Source organism: Cervus elaphus, chromosome 9 (assembly GCF_910594005.1).
Source record: "Cervus elaphus chromosome 9, mCerEla1.1, whole genome shotgun sequence".
Taxonomy (NCBI): Eukaryota; Metazoa; Chordata; class Mammalia; order Artiodactyla; family Cervidae; genus Cervus; species Cervus elaphus.
Window position 1 is genome coordinate 41,629,952 of NC_057823.1, and position 17,995 is coordinate 41,647,946.

The 17,995-nt window shown below is 41.3% G+C and overlaps 1 protein-coding gene across 3 annotated transcripts; it reads right to left on the minus strand.

Moving 5' to 3' along the window:
• Window positions 1-1,753: 1,753 nt before the first annotated feature.
• On the minus strand, window positions 1,754-17,949 carry ZFP62 (ZFP62 zinc finger protein). Of its 3 annotated transcripts, none has more exons than XM_043912467.1 (2): window positions 17,861-17,949; window positions 1,754-5,608 (listed from the first exon to the last, which is right to left on the minus strand). In XM_043912467.1, coding segments are annotated over exons 1-2 (2,718 nt in total). In that variant the 5' UTR covers window positions 17,862-17,949; the 3' UTR covers window positions 1,754-2,891. The 3 variants fall into 3 exon arrangements, with proteins under 3 accessions (XP_043768402.1, XP_043768404.1, XP_043768403.1); XM_043912469.1 differs by having other exon boundaries at window positions 2,241-5,608; window positions 17,857-17,902; XM_043912468.1 differs by lacking the exon at window positions 17,861-17,949 and adding an exon at window positions 17,189-17,833 and having other exon boundaries at window positions 2,241-5,608.
• Window positions 17,950-17,995: the final 46 nt, after the last annotated feature.

Genomic DNA, 17,995 nt, shown 5'->3' on the forward strand with positions numbered 1-17,995 from the left:
TGTGGGCTTAACTAGGTGCATCTGCACCAGCTTGCTGGATCTGTTCTACAGCCTGCCTGTTATGACTGGAGACCCAAAGACTCCCTCCTCTTCTGGAACCAGCCCAAGCAGTACATACCTGGCCCTAGGTAGGCTGTGGCTCCTTCTCCATGTGCCTGAGTCAACAGAGTTTGTAACAGGAGCACGTCCTGGTGCTCAGTAGGCTGGGGCATTCAGAATTCCCACCCGTGCATTACATATCTTCTCTGTTGTTATTTAACCCATGTCTCTTTTGAAAGTAGGTGATGCATTAGGTCCACGTGAACTCATGTAGGAGTGTTTGTGTGTATGTGAGGGGGTTGGGAACTTCAGGCCACAGGCACACCAACAGCCCTGGCCACTTGGAAACCTTAAGTAACCTGATCAAACAGAGCTGGCCCTATATCCAGCAAATGAAAGATTGGTAGATGCTCAGTGACTACTAGGAATCAATACTTCATGGCCTCTTTCCTTTCTGCCCACTGTACACCAGACCTCCAGGGACTGGCCCCCTCTGGACAATGCAGGCATTTCCAATGCTGCCTCTGACCAGGCCATCCTATTTCCCATTCTCTTAAGTAAAAGACTCAACTCAATATCCTGTTCAGATGTCACTAGTGCCTCGTTTCCCAGTCGGTGGAGATCACTTTCCTCACAAAGCATAAAGTTTAGTTCAGCATCCATTAGGGTGGTTTTGCGGTGGCCACTGTCCTCTATCTACTGCTGCCTAGCACATGAGACAATGGATGTGTCTAGCAGATCCTTAACAAGTATTTGCTGAATAAACTAATCCAAGTCTATGGACAGGGTCAGGTTTGTCAGTGCTGCAGGTAGAGGACAAAAAGCAAGTGTGGTTGTGACATTCCAAAGTGGAAATGAGTGACAGAAATGCTCTTTCCTTCTCCCTTTTCTACCACCATCCCTCCCTCCCACCACCATCAAACTTACCTTGTTTGGAAGCAAGTAGAAGAAATACTTCTAAAGAGAGGCATGGAAACTATGTGTATAAAAACAGGAATCCTAGAGAGAACCAAGAAGCTATCTGACTAAACATTGTCCTCTTGTGAAGAGTGGAGTTTGGAGCCAGAGAGACTTGACTTAGAATTTGGTCTCTACTGATAAGCCCCACCAGGAAAATTCTTGGACAGGTTACTTAATTCTCAAAAGACTCACTTTTCATTCTTTGAGTTACCTAGTTAATAGTCTTATATATGTGTGCTAAGTTGCTTCAGTCGTGTCCAGCTGTTTGCAACCCTGCAGACTGTAGCCCACCAGGCTCCTCTGTCCATGGGATTCTCTAGGCAAGAATACTGGAGTGGGTTGCCATGCCCTCCTCCAGGGGATCTTCCCAGGGATCGAACCCATGTCTTCTGCATTGGCAGGTGGGTTCTTTACGACTAGTGCCATCTGGGAAGTCTCCAGTCTTACATATATTAAGACTATTTGTTAAATTCTGTCCGGTCCCAAGAGAACAGTTTCTATTTTGTGACTGACCACTTGCCCAACCTGTCCACTCCTAGGGGTTATTATCCAACCCCAGTATGAGGATCAATCCAATCTTCACTTCTGGTGGAGGTACCACCTAATTTCTCATAAAATCTGAGCTACTAGCCCTGAGGGATGAGTCCCCTGCTGCCCTCTTTGGTCTGCATCTGGTATAACTTACCCTACAAAGACAAGACACACAAATGGCTCTCTGTGTGTTCTTCCACCTAAAGTATGTCACAGCCTGTTTACTTTTGAAGAATTCCTTTATTGGAGTTTCACCTTACCTTGCCACAATTATCTGGCTCTTCATGGCTAAGAGTGAGCCCTAAACAGAAATTCATAACATTTTACAACAGACAATAAACACATGTAGTGCATGAAATCTTTACAATAACACAAACAATCAAACATTTAACAGGATTGTTAAGAAGCAGGAATTTTCTCCTATCCCCCAATAACAGGTAGCTACTTAGCTTTTCAGGTCCTGCAATAAAATGCCCTCCTGCTCAGAATTCCTATTCATAGGAATCCCTGAATCAATTTTTTCTGCATGTTGAGGATGTGTTCCATTAGTTATTAAATATGCTAAATTTCCGTCCATGGTAGAACCCTTCATTTGTAGCATAATGTGTGATATTTTCACTTATCACACATTCATGATTCATTAAGGGTATTTATTTGAAAATTTTTAAAGTTTCACCCACTCAATAGTATATATCACAACATTACAACAGTATAGTCCAATCAACATGAATTTATTTGAGTGACTCTCTATTTTCTGTAAGATTTATAAGTCTATACTTTTTACATTTCCTACAATGAAATTCAAATTTTCACAAGTTGCCGTCACTCCCCCAAATCAATTATATCAAAGTTATTCTTCATGACCACTACTATATTAATTTATATTCCCTGAAGCCTGTTTCCTTTCCCTGAATTAGCCTACTGGAGGTCCTTCTTGGATCTTTTCCACTGACCAACGGATAACTGGAATTCAAAGCTATTCCTGAATTTCCTACATTTCTACTCAGAGACTTTACCAATATATGAACTTTCTGTTGGTGACTATGTGACTTCTAATTGAAGTCTTTTTCTCATATGTATTTCTTATGTCCAGAAATGTCTACTTATTTTGAAGGCTTTTTTCATACTCCATCACTTTGATAGGTTTTATTCCCAGCATGAATTAAATATTTTATATTCCATAAGGGCTCACTTACTTCAACACTGGAACCTTCCTTGCTGGCTATGACTGAAAATCACAGAGAAATTACTCATGGTTTCATTTATACTGTGTAAATTATAAGCCACGAACAAGGACCTCAAATACTCTTATAAAGTTTTTCTTCCATTTGCCTTCCCTGATACTTGGTAAACTCTGCCTCCTACAGAGACATGCTCATCCTGGTCCCATCCAAAGCATTCCCTCCCTCATGAGTTCTCTTCTGTGATGTGCCACTATGACTTCCCATATTTGTCACATTTAAATATTCCTCTCCAGTATGGATTCTTTTATGCTTGGTGAGATTTGATCTGATATTGAAAGCCTTCCCACACTCGTTACATTGGTATAGCTTCTTTCCAGTGTGGATCCTTTTGTGTTGGTCAAGGACTGATCTATAATTGAAGGATTTCCCACACTCACAATTATAGGGCTGCTGCCCACTGTGGACACTTTTATGGTTGATAAGACTCGAGTGTGAGATGTATGCCTTCCCACACTCATCACATCCATAGGGTTTCTCACCTGTGTGTATCCTTTTATGCACTGTGAGGCCTGAGCTGTTCCTGAATGCCTTCCCACAGCCATCACACACATAGGGTTTTTCCCCCGTATGAATCCTCTTGTGTTGGGAAAGGAGTGAGCTATAACTGAAAGACTTCCCACATTCAACACATTTGAAGGGTTTCTCCCCAAGATGGACTCTTTTATGGCTTATAAGAGTTCTGTTTGAGAAAAAAGCTTTTCCACATTCATCACATGTGTAGGGGGTCTTGCCAGGGTGGGTACTTTTATGGTTAATAAGGCTTGAGTGTGAGATGTAGGCTTTTCCACACACATCACATTTATAGGGCTTCTCACCAGTATGAATTCTTTTATGCACTTTAAGGCTTGAGTTGTTTCTGAAGACTTTTTCACACCTGTCACATTCATAGGGTTTCTCTCTAGTGTGGACTCTTCTGTGTTGAGAAAGAAGTGAGGTGTAGTTAAAAGATTTCTCACACACATCGCATTTGTAGGGCTTCTCCCCAAGATGAATTTTTTTGTGATTTATAAGGGTTCGGTATGTGATAAAGGCTTTCTCACACTCATCACACTTATAGGGCTTTTCCCCAGGGTGTACACTTTTATGATTTATAAGGCTTGAAAGTGAGATGTAGGCCTTCCCACATTCTTCACATTTGTAAGGTCTCTCCCCAGTGTGGATTCGTTTATGGACTTTAAGGCCTGAATTATTTCTGAAGGCTTTTCCACACTCATCACACCCAAAGGGTTTCTCCCTTGTATGAATCCTTTTATGTTGTTCAAGGGCAGAGCTGTAATTGAAGGATTTTTCACAATAACTACATTTATAGGGCTTCTCCCCAAGATGGATTCCTTTGTGGTTTTTAAGGCTAGAGCGTGAGATATAGGCTTTTCCACACACATCACACTTATATGGTTTTTCCCCAGTATGGAGTCGCCTGTGGACTTTGAGTCCTGAATTGTTTCTGAAAGTTTTTCCACAGACATCACATACATAAGGTCTCTCTCCAGTGTGAATTGTTCTATGCTGAAGAAGAAGTGAGTTATAGCTGAATGATTTTCCACACTCCTTACATTCATGGGCTTTCTTCCCAGGGTGAATGCTTTTATGGACTGCCAGGCCTGAGCTATAGCTGAATGCTTTGCCACAGACATCACATTTGTAAGGTTTCTCTCCTGTGTGGATCCTTTTATGCACAATAAGGCCTGAACTGTTCCTGAAAGCCTTCCCACATTCATCACATTCATAAGGTTTCTCTCCAGTGTGGATAACTTTATGCTGAATGAGGAGAGAGCTATAATTAAATGATTTTTCACACTCATCACATTTATAAGGTTTATCTCCAAAGTGGATGCTTTTATGATTTAGAAGTGTTCTGCAGGTAATGAAGGCCTTCCCACACTCATCACATTCATAGGGTTTCTCCCCTGTATGAATCCTTTTGTGGACTCTAAGGCCAGAGCTATTACTGAAGGTTTTCCCACAGATGTCACATTCATAGGGCTTTTCACCTGTGTGGATCCTTTTGTGGACTCTGAGGCCAGAGCTGTTCCTGAAGGCCTTCCCACACTCACCACACTCATAGGGCTTCTCCCCAGTGTGAATTCTCTTATGCTGATCCAAAACTGAGCTATAATTGAAGGATTTTCCACACTCATCACACTTACAGTTCTTTTCCCCAGAATGGGTGCTTTTGTGGTTTATAAGGCTGGAATAGGACATGTAGGCTTTCCCACATTCCTCACACTTGTACGGCTTCTCCCCAGTATGGATCCTCTTGTGGACTCGAAGGCTTGAGCTGCTCCGGAAAGTCCCTCCACAGTCATCGCACTCATAGCGTTTTTCACCAGTGTGCATAATTTTATGTTGAACAAGTCGGGAATTGTATTTGAAGAATTTCCCACAGTCATCACATTTATGTGATTTCTTAACAGCACTGGCTTTTTGCTGTAGACTGGGATGAGAGTTTCCATTAATGCTCTCCACACATTTGACTTGTTCACTGTTTTTCTGTTCTATAGGGATGGTCTGGTGTGTAACATATTTTGAGCTCAGGTGTAAGCTTTTCTCAGATGCCTCATCTTCCTGTTCTGTCTTTACATTTGCTGTATTCCTGGCTTTGCCAATCTTTTCCCTGATGCCACTTTTGTCTTCCTTCATTCTTTTTCCCTCAGGCTTGTCCATCTGATTTTCTACCTTGCTATCCCAATCACAAGTTTCACCAACCTTAGACTCCTGCATATGATCCTTGTGAAGACCTTCCACTTTTGGCCATACAGATTCTGCATTTCCAGTATTTTCATACTTTTCAGTTGATTCCTCATCCTCAGTGCCCCTCGTCTTCAAATGTGACACTAAACCAAGAAAATGAAAATGATACCTTCACTTTAGAAAAACTGAAGGAATTAATATCCAAATTCACTCATTCACTCCACAAATGTTTACTGACCACATATGGTGTGATAGGTACCATTTTTAACTGCTAGGGATACAATCATGGACATGCCAAAATTTCTGCCCCTGCGGAGTAATGTTAAAATGCTAGATCCCTGGGTTGCCAATGGAACAGAGACGTTTTCTATTCCTGCATAACAACTTAGCATGATGACAAGTTGAAATGAACTGGAATGATGCACAGAATCAAGGGCAACATTGACCAGTTGTTGAAAAATGCCACCTAGTCTCTGAAAACCAAACAGAGGGTCCAAAGAGTCTCTGAAGAATAGGAGACAGAAAGATTAATAAGACAAAAGCTAAGAAGCCATAATCAGCAGAGGGTTGGCAAAACTAAAGGAGAAATCAGTACATGAGTGGAGGTAATGGGGAGTTGGTTATGAAATCATGAGGACAGTCATGTCAGAGATGAGAAAGAAAACAAGCTGCAGATGCCTGTTGTCGGTATAGCCTCCTGGATTTCCTCTCCAAGGAAAACACTGACCCTGGAGAGTGGTTTAGTCAGGGAAGAACTCTACATGGAAGAACACACTCTGGCTTGCCAGGCAGAGGCATTCATTCCCACTTTATGAACAGGCTAACAACAGTCAGAGCATATCAAAGATCAGAAGCTAAAATACAAACTGTCAAGCAAAGGAAACGATACTGCCTAGGCATAAATACCTAGCTGTATGAGCCCCAAAAAAGTTACTTAAGCTCTTTATGCCAGTTTCCTCATCTGTAAAATGAGGGCAATAGAACTGATGTATTAAATAACATATATAAGGTATGGAGAACACTGCCAGTCACTTGGTTAATTCTATATGCTATAGCACCTAATTCATTATTTAATCAAGATCAGGTTATTGGATCAGGGTTGGAACCTGGGGATAAACCACAGGACTCAGAAAAGGCAAACTCCTTCTCAAAGCAGATTTTAAGGCAGTGACTCCTTATTCCCTTGAAGGCACTCTACACACAGCTGGCACTCTGTCAGCATGCACCTGCTAAAAGACCGACTCTTGAGAACAGAAGCAACACTAACTTAGTTGTCTCCCAGCCTTAGACAATTAGACATTTGTAATTAGACTTAGTTAACATTCAGACCTCTCTCTTACCTGGGTATCAGACCCCCCCCTTGGTCAGTACTCTGTAATTCTACTTAGAAACTCTATGTGTGAACATGTGATAAGAAAGCAGAGGCAATAAAAGAAAAGTAAGATATATACTCTGGAGTGGACACATATAAACACCTGCACTCATGATCCAATTTATGCTTACAGAAGTGAATAATGGACTCTGAATTAACATTTACAGAACAGGAGGAGCTAGGAACTCAATATCACCAGGAAGCTAAAATAAAGAATCACTCGCTATACATTTTAAAAAATGAAGACTTCACAAAATGACTATTAAGTAATATCAGGTAAGAGATCATTAGAAGTCACTGAATAGTGGTGGCACAACCCTAGCTCCATGCTCCCTTTCTTTACAGCCTTGGGCACAGCAGTCATGCCATTTAAAACGTGAGTGGTCACTGGAAATCCAGACCATTAGTAGCAACACATCTGTCTGTGCTCTGAATCCTGCTCCCATCACATGAGGGACCCTGCTCTACCCATTCCCTTTGATCTGGGCCCCTCCACCTCTATCACCCTCAGCTCTGAGAAGAGAAAGATGTCAAGTTTCTACAACACAAAATCAAATCCCCTGAAATTGCCAGGGAAACACAAAATTTGTCAGGGTGGAAAAAGAGAAAAAGAAAAACTGTAAGGGAGGAGAACTACTCATACTATTTAGATATTCCAAAGGCTATTATAACTAAAATAGTGTGGTGAAAAGTAAAAGTGTTAGTTGCTCAGTTGTGTCCAACTCTTTGCAAGCTCATGGACTGTAGCCCACCAAACTCTTCTGTCCACAGAATTCTCTAGGCAAGAATACTGGAGTGGGTAGCCATTCCCTTCTCCAGGGGAATCTTCCTGACCAAGGGATCAAACCTGGGTCTGCTGCATTGCAGGTGGATTCTCTACTGTCTGAACCAAACAGCCAAACAGGGAAGCCCAAACAGTGTGGTACTGGTATATAAAAAAACAGAATAGGAAAAAATCCAGAATAGTCCCAATTACACACAGAATCAAGTATATGATAAAGGTGGTATTTCAAATCAATGAAGCAAAAATAGTCTCTTTAATAGTGTTGGAAGTAGATCCATTCTTTACATCATTCACAGGAATAAACTCCAAATGTAAGTGAAGTGAAAGTTGTTCAGTCGTGTCCAACTCTTTGTGACCCCATGGACCAGTCCATGGAATTCTCCAGGCCAGAAAACTGGAGTGGGTAGCCTATCCCTTCTCCAGGGGATCTTCCCAACCCAGGGATCAAACCCAGGTCTCCTGCATTGCACATGGATTCTTTACCAGCTAAGCCACAAGGAAAGCCCAAGAATACTGGAGTGGGTAGCTGATCCCTTCTCCAGACGACTTTCCTGACCCAGAAATCAAACTGGGGTCTCCAGCATTGCAGGCGGATTCTTCACCAACTGAGCTATCAGGGAAACCCTCTCCAAATGTAGCAGAACTCTAAATATTAAAAACTGGCACCAGAAGAAAACATGGGTGAATGCCTCTACAACCTGAGTACAGAAGAAGTTTTTTATGACCAAGATGCAATAAAAGAGTAACAAAGCTGATTACATGGAAATAAAAGTAAACTTGCATGGCAAAAAATAACATTAGCAAAACCAAAAAAATAAATGAAAAAGTTGAAGAAAATATCTGCAAAATATATTATATATAAAGGCTAATATCTCAAATATACAATGTTTTAAAGTTAAAGAGACTAAAAATCCTACAGAAAATGGGTAAAGAACATGAACAGACAATTCATATAAAGAAATACATAAATGGTCCTTAAGCATGTTTTCAATTCCACTCATAATAAGAGAAATGCAAATGAGAACTATACTAAGATCCCCTTTCTCATGTTAGATTGGCAAATATTCAAAACCTTAAAAATATACTCTTTGGATGAGGCTGTGGAGACAGTCTCACACATTACTGAGAATGCAAATTGGCATAACCTCTGTTGAAGGAAATCTGCCAATATCTACACAACTATGTATGCATTATACTCCAATCCAGAAATCCCACCCAGGAATTTACACTGAAGATACACTTCCAACAATACAAAAGCATATGTGCACAAAGTTATTCATCGTAGCATTATTTTTAATTACAAAATCTAGAAAATCATCTACATGTCTAAGCATAGAAGACTGGTGTATATGGCACACATACACAATGGAGTACTAAAAAGAAGAGGAACATTTCTATAAATTGTTAGGGAGCAATTTCCAGGATATGCTGTAAAGCAAAAGACAGCATATACGCTACATCTTATGTAAGAAGGAAAATAAAAAATAGCAAGCATATAACTGTTTATCTTTTTAGTAATGAGAATATCCACAAAAGAGTGAAGGCTGTTTCCTATAAGGTATAGAGTGGGGGAATAGAACAGAAGAGAGAGGGGACAGAGACACTGATTACAGCTTTCTGTATAGCTTTTACTCATGGAAGCATGATAATGTTTTGCAGATTCAAAAAATAAAATCAAGTCAATAAGACTGGGAAAGGGGGAAAGCCACTAAACTATAAAGTGAATGGAAACCAATGAATTCATTTGTGTTTTACATGAATATGGTAAATGTAAGACCGAAACAAAAAAAAGGAAGAACTAATCCATGTCACTTGGGTACATAATATGTAACTTTGTAATACATACTCTCAGTTTTGGGAAGGCTGGAGTGAGCAGTGGGGAAGAGCTGCAAACAACTAGTTTGGGAAGGTTTGTTTCCTGTAGTGTTATGGGCAAAGCAATTCAGAAACAATTTTAGATCTATTACTAGACTGAGTAAATGTGTTGATTTAGTTGGGAGCCAGAGCTCTTCTAGAGGAAGAAGGAACATAATAATATGGAATAGGGTAAGACAAGAAAGACCCTGTGGGGACAAATCAGAGGTATTACTGTGAACTTATGATTTCTAAATTATATACAAATGTGCACATTATATAAATGTACATTCACCTGTATGTATATTTGTATGTGGTGGTGGTGGTGTAGTCAATAAGTCGTGTCTGACTCTTGAGACCCCATGGACTGTAGTCCACCAGGTTCTTCTGCCCATGGGATTTTCCAGGCAAGAACACTGGAGCGGGTTGCCATTTCTTTCTCCAATATTTGTATGTATATGTGTGTAAATGTATATATATTCACTAGCTTTGTCTGCTGAAAAGCTAAGAATCAAAAATATCTGAGTTAATGAGCACAATCCAGTACCTTGTTCTTGGACTCTACTATCATTATCTACCAAAATGAACCTGCAGGATTCCAGGCTGGGGCCAGGATAGGTATAAGATGAGCTGAATGTATATTATCTATGGTGAAACAGATCACCAGCCCGGGTGGGATGCATGAGACAAGTGCTCAGGCCTGGTGCACTGGGAAGACCCAGAGGAATCGGGTGGAGAGGGAGGTGGGAGGGGGGATCGGGATGGGGAATACGTGTAAATCTATGGCTGATTCATATCAATGTATGACAAAACCCACTGAAAAATAAATAAATAAATAAATGAGAAATTGGAAAAAAAAAAAAGATGAGCTGAGACATCATTATGACAGCAAATATGAAAATGCTCAACAACGACAAAAAGATGATGTGGGCATATGACAAGACCACAAGAGCCAGCTTCAACACTGAATTTACGCTCCACAGCAATTATGTCAAGAATTATAAACCATTGAAAAGAGGATTACATGAGTTCATACAGGTACAAATGGGAGAAAGAGAGGCCTCCTGTTTACAGGAGAATGCCAGGGCTGGTTGGTAAATGTGGAGGGAATAGAGTTGGAAGAAAAAAAAAATCAGCATTCTGCAACTATCAGAGTAAAGACTTGGATCAGGGGAGAATTATCAAAGGATTCTAAGTCTAGGGGCATTCTCACGAGGAGCAGTATATATGCAAGGTCTTAAAATACTCCTTCACAGACTGTAAGGGAAAAAACAGTAATCACATAGTGAAGAGATTAAACCATGGCTTGGCCGGTCATCTTAAATTAGTATCACCAGTGGGGGCAGATAAACATCATGTGATTCTAGAAGTGACACCCTGAGAAGGACAAATCACTTACAGAATGCATTACCTGAACTTAAAAATAAATATCAGGTAGATCAGATAAATCCAAAAAAAGAACATTCTACTAAAAGGTATTTATATTCTTCAAAAGTACCATTGTCATAAAATACAAAAGCTACAGAAATGTTTCATATTAAAGGAGGCTGAAGAGATTTGACCACTAAATTCAATACCTGATATCAACTGGATCTGTACTGGAGGTCAAGGCTGTTATTAAAAATAACTGTGTCAACAGATGTAACTGGAATATGTATGGTAAGTCAGGCAAAAGTCATTAACAACTTTAAGTTTACTGAAGCTGACAACGGCACTGTAGTTATGCAAGAGAATATCCCTATAAATACACACTGAAGTGTTAGGGATAAAGGGCCATGATATGTATGTTACCCTCAAATGGCTTAGAAAAATAGATAGATATGCATGAAACAGCAAGAGAAAGAAGATAAAATGAAGTAAAAAGTTAACCACAGGTGAATAAATAAAGGGTGTTTTTTTCACTATTTTTTTAATGTTTTAAATTTATTTATATTAAAAATAATGTGATGATTATTAGGATTTATTTTTTATTCTTTATCTTTAAAAAATTTTTATTGGAGTACAACTGATTTAAAATGTTGTTTCTGCTGCATTATTATTATTACTGAAAACTTTCTGTATATTGGAAATTATTCCCAATAAAAATTTGTATGTGTGTGTGCTCACTCGTGTCTGACTCTTTGTGACTCCATGGACAATAGCCTGCCAGGCTCCTCTGTCTATGGAATTTTTCCAGGCAAGAATACTGGATTGGGTTGCCATTTCCTTCTCCAGGGGATCTTCCCAATGAAAAAAATGTTAAAGTGTAAATTTAAAATTGTCTCAACTATTCCTTCCCCTTCAGATACTGCTTTTGCCATCCTGCGTCCTGTCCACAGTTGCATATTGAAAAAGTGGTCTTCATGTCCCATCTCCCCACATGATGCATCTATTCAATCTGATTTATTCCACTCAGACCATGCTGCATTAGCTTCTTCAGGGCCAGGTGCTGACTCCTGAGTTTGCTGACCCTTGGATGTTCCGGCCCCCTGTTCCATATGAAACCTCTCCTCTTCTGACTCTACATAATCTTCCTGGGAAGTCCCATCTATATGTGTGGCTCCTATAAGCTGTTTTGCAGAGCCTCATCTCTGGCCCAGACCCCCTCTTCAATTACCGAGTCTCATATCCACCCATCTTTTCTTCTGAATAAATCAGAAGTGGGCTCTCCCTTTTCCCTCACCACTCCACATCCAGAAGACCATTTAAGACCACCTATACAGTTCTCACAGAGAAGACAATAGCACCCCACTCCAGTACTCTTGCCTGGAAAATCCCATGGACGGAGAAGCCTGGTAGGCTGTAGTCCATGGAGTCGGTGAGTCGGACACAACTGAGCAACTTCACTTTCACTTTTCACTTTCATGCATTGGAGAAGGAAATGGCAACCCACTCCAGTGTTCTTGCCTGGAGAATCCCAGGGAGGGCGGAGTCTGGTGGGCTGCCATCTATGGGGTCGCACAAATTCGGACGCGACTGAAGCAACATAGCAGCAGCAGCATACAGTTCTCAAGTCCTCATCCCCAGCTCCATTCCCACTGCTAAGAATTTAGTTTAAGCCCTCCTAAATTCCCTTCCGAACTTCTGCCATAGTCTCCCTACCTACATTCTTAACCCTGTGCAATTTTTCTTCCAACACTATCAAGAATTTTGTAAAATGCACATGTGAGCCCTCCCCAATAAGTGTTTAAAGGCTACCTAGTATGATGCTTGAAGCTTTCTGCATCTCACCAGCTGGAGCAACTTGCTGGACACTGAAGAGGCCATGCTAATTCACCCCTTGCTGACACCACACTTAGAATCCTTGGCCCAGATGGGTGGACCCTTTCCCCTCTGACAGGCTAATTCTCAAGTCCGTTCATGTCCTCTGGGATACCTTGTTTGATTGGCTGTGGCCTGGCCTGGTCTGCATGAAATGGTAAGTACTTCACTGTTTACACCTCTGGCCTAGGCAGACTCCAGAAGTCTCCCTGTTCTAGTCCTGCTTAACCTCTCTTTGGGGAGAAGCAGATTTTCATATCACCCAGTCCTCTTAATGACTGAAATCAAAACAGGGCAATATACATGTGCATCTTCACTGAAAGCAGATGGTCAGCAATGGAATTAATATTATGAATTGACTAAAGAAAATTGATGACTAAGAAAAGGTCAGTCAAAAACACAAGCAGAAAAGCTCAAAAACATGATGATAGTACTAGGAGACTTGCAAACTAGTAGAAGAGTCTGGCAGGAATATAACCAACATATGATAATAATGGCAGACATAAAGCATGGATGAAGGAAGAAGGGGAAGGGACATACTCTGCTTCAAAGAACTAAGAAAAGCTTCAGGAAGAAAGGGCTAGTTCCAGCAGACAGAAGAGCAGGTGTAAAGGGTTGGTGTTCACCATGCTCTGGATATGTGGAACAGATGATGGCAGGCACAACTGGATAGGTGGGCAAAAATAAGGGCTGCAGCAAGGTCTGCCCATCATACTAAGGAGTCCAGGCTTGATTCAGAGGAGTTTTAGGCAGAGTGGAAAACTCAGATATGCATTTTGGAAGATCACTTATTCTATCAAATCAGAAGGTTAAAGGGGCTAGACAGGAAACATTTCAGGCTTTGTGGGGCACATACAATTCTATCACTTGTTTTTCTTTTTGGCTTATTTTTTAGCATTTCTTTTAAAATGTAAAAACCATTCTCTGCTTGCAGGCCATATAAAAACAGATCAGCGATCCAGAAGTCTGACAATTCCTGCTAGATAAAATCAAGGAATCAGAATTAATTTAGGATGGTGTGAGATAATGGCATTTAGGCTACATTTGAAGTGTCTTTTTTTTTTTTTTAAGACTATGCTAGGTGAAATGGCATAATGTCTGGAATTTCCTTTAAAATACTTCAACAAAGAAAAATAAAACAGGAAAAAGGAAACAAATATAGCAGAATCCTAATAATTGTTGAATCTGAATGATGGATATACCAAGTTCATTATACTATTCTACTTTCCTATTATGTTTACATTTTTTTCATAATATAAAATTAAAAGAAAGATTACTCATTCTAGTTGCAATGGGAGAATGGATTGAGGAGGAGAGAGAACTGAGCACTAGAGTCTGGAAGATTATTATAATCCAATCAATACTGATGTGCTGACTAGCTCATATGTCTTCTATGACACAAGAAAGGAATCACTTCAAAAGCACAATTCCTACACAGAAAGAGGGCCAGATGGGTTTAATTTCTTAAAAGTTCTCAAGGCTAAAGGGGAACTCCTCTCTAATGAGTTCTCAACAGAGTGAAAACTGGTTATATCCATATAGCCTAGTTATATCAGTTAAGTTTCAGCAATAGTAAGCCATCCACTCCCTCTAAATTACACAGGAACCACATCATCTGGGTACTTCTGTGCTTCACATTATTCATGTTCTACCACCAATGCCTGGAAAAGCTCATGAAGAGAGTAAGAATCTGTCCTTAATTTTTGCTATCCCTGCCCAGGAAAGTCAGGAGCCACTTCTCAAGAGACTAGACAACTCAGAAGAGAGCAACTGTGGCTTACTATGGCTGAAAACTCCTACCTTAACAACAGACTTCACCAAGCAACAGGTACAACACATCTGCAGCTACTGAGGATTTTCAGAGTACCAACCATATTCTACAAACCAATCTACCATCTGGATTCTGTGTCTTAAGTTGTTGGCTATTATACTGGAGTTGGAAGTGACCAACAAGGGAAAGAAAAAGAGAAAATCAGAGCAAATATGAGGACAAAATGCTTACAGACTCAGAAGAAGTGAAAGGACAGGACAAATCAAAGATGAGACTGAGGAGTGTGTGGGAAAAGTGTTATGCAGATGGGAAGAAAGTATGGTTTCTGCTTTAGTTATTGCATTTAGTTTATAAGTATTAGAATTGTAAATGGTTAACGTAAGTTGGTTCTACTGCTTAATCCTTATGATTAAGGGTGATTTTTTCCTTAAAGTAAAAAATGAAATAGAACATTCTCATACCTAGTAGTGGAGAAGAGAACCCTAGTCATCCTAAGGAATAAGGTAAGCAAAGGAGATTTTGAAAGGGGGACTGAGAGATTTTCTGAAGCTAAAGGGGCAAGACTGGCTTGAAGAGTGTCATTAATAGACAGTTTTTTGGGCTACTGTAAGGCTAAGTATCATAAACACAAGTATCAGGAGAGAAAAACTAGTTGGTTTAATTTGTTTTTCAAACACTGTATGAATTGTCAATCCCTTCTTTAAAAATTCTTGCTCAGATATGCCCGGGACAAAGTCACTGGGTGTGCTCTGGTTTGAAGGAACAAAGAAACTGGAAACAACCCAAATGGCCTTACTAGATCTTAAAAAATGGTGGTACATCCAAAACATCCAAGGCCACAGGACTGGAAAAGGTCAGTTTTCATTCCAATCCCAAAGAAAGGCAATGGCAAAGAATGTTCACACTACCACACAACTGCACTCATTTCACATGCTAGCAAAGTAATGCTCAAAATTCTCCAAGTTAGACTTCAACAGTGTGTGAACTGAGAACTTCCAGATGTTCAAGCTTGATTTAGAAAAGGCAGAGGAACCAGAGATCAAATTGCCAACATCTGTTAGATCATAGAAAAAGGAAATTCCAGAAAAACATCTACTTCTGCTTCACTATGCTATGTGCCTTTGACTATGCTAAAGCCTTTGACTGTGTGGATCACAACAAACTGGAAAATTCTTCAAGAGATGGGAAAAACAGACCACCTGATCTGCCTCCTGAGAAATCTGCAGGTCAAGAAGCAAATTAGAACCAGACATGGAACAAGGGACTGGTTCAAAAATGGGACAGGAGTATATCAAGGCTGTATATTGTCACCCTGCTTATTTAACTTATATGCAAAGTACATCATGTGAAATACTGGGCTGGATAAACCAGAAGCTGGAATCAAGACTGTCGGGAGACATAGCAATAATCTCAGATATGCAGATGACACCACCCTTATGGCAGAAAATGAAGAGGAACTAAAGAGTCTCTTGACGAAAGTGAAAGAGGACAGTGAAAAAGCTGGCTTAAAGCTCAACTTTCAAAAAACAAAGATTATGGCATCCAGTCCCATCACTTCATGGCAAAAAGATGGGGAAACAATGGAAACGTGACAGACTTTATTTTCTTGGGCTCCAAAATCACTGCAGATGGTGACTGCAAGCCATGAAATTAAAAGATGATTGCTCCTTGGAAGAAAAACTATGAGAAACCTAGACAGCATATTAAAATGCAGAGACATTACTTTGCCGACAAAGGTCCGTCTAGTCAAAGCTATGGTTTTCCAGTAGTCATGTATGGATGTGAGAGTTGGATCATGAAGGCTGAATGCAGAAGAACTGCTACTTTTGAACTGTGGTGTTGAAGAAGACTCTTGAGAATCCCTTGGACTGCAAGGAGATCAAATCAGTCAATCCTAAAGGAAATCAGTCCTGAATATTCATTGGAAGGACTGATGTTGAAGCTCCAATACTTTGGCCATCTGATGGAAAGAGCCAACTCATTAAAAAAGACCCTGATGCTGGGGAAGATTGAAGGCAGGAGGAGAAGAGGACGACGGAGGATGAGATGGTTGGATGGCATCACTGATTCAATGGACGTAAGTTTGAGCATGCTCCAGAGATGGTGAAGGACAGGGAAGCCTGGCATGCTGCAGTCCATGGGGTCACAAAGAGTCAGACAAGAATGAGTGACTGAACAACAAAAAAAACATCCAAACAACGGCCATGACACTTCAATATTGCAGCGCTGTATTTAAGAAAGAAAAAAAAAAAGCTTTGTGTTCTGATGACCTCTAACACAGATCAAGCAAAAGCAGCAAGGTGCAGAATTCTGAACAGTACCTTATCACCTGTGTGCAAAAAAGGAGAGACTAAGTACATTCAAATTTGCCAATATGTTTGCATAAAGAAACTGGATACACTCAAATTATCTATCAAATGTGGTTGGTTTTCTAAAGGGATTGGGCCTAGAAAGATAGCTGAACAGAGGGAGATCTTTTCATTGATATCTTTTCACATTTTTAATATCTGAACCATATGAATACATTACATAGTCAAAAACTTATTTAAGGAAAAATCCTCCTGCTTTCAAAAAGGAAACACTCCTGGTGGCCTCCTAGTCCAAACGTCTTAGAGCAGCACACCCAGCCCTGGCCTTCCATTCCTCTTTCACATCCCCACGCCTGGATTCCCTAGGAGCCTCCTCGACCTATTTCTCCCTACCTAGTCAATTCCTTCTCATTGTGAGAGGCAGCGACAGACAGCCTCTTCCCAGATCCCTTGTCTGTACAGAAGGTGAGCTCTCCTAGGGCGAAGGCCGGGCAGCGCCTCCCAGCGGTTCGATCAACACCTGCGGCAGGAGTCTCTCAACATCACGGCCCCATCAAAGAAAACAAAAAAGGTGTGGGGCGGGGAGGTCAAATAACATTACCCCTCGGGATCCTTCCAAAGTTCGTATTCACTCTCAAATCCCAGGGACAAACTTAACTGCCACGGGCGCAGAACTGGGGGCTTTCTTTAAAGCACTGATTTTCTGGGTTCCCCTTTCGCCCGAGACAGCAGCGAAGAGCTGAGAAACACGGGTATGGGGGCCCCAGCCCCTCTCCACACACCTGGCAGCCCCACCCCAGCCCTGGCCCTCTCGGACAGCCGAAGTTGGGGCCTACAAGGAACCCGATATGTTCCAGGGGTGGGCCCGACACCTCTCGGCCGACCCGAGGTCTTCCCTCCCCTCTACTTCCCCAGTGCGCTTCCTAAGGTGTGTGTAGGGAGGGGGCGCGCTTCCTCCCCGATCCCGCCCAAGACCCGAGGAATAGCCGAGACCCGGCCAAGAAGGGAAGGGCGTGGCAGGCTAGGGCCGAGGGCGGGAGCGCGGGCGGCCGCGGACTCACGTACTGGCTGTGGCGGCGCCGCGGGAGCCCAGCCGCCGGCGGGACAAAAGCGCGGACGGCCCGGCCGGAAAAACCCAGGCCCGCTCCGGGGCACTTCCGAGTCCTCTCTACGAGGCTGGAGGACTAACTCGATGATAGC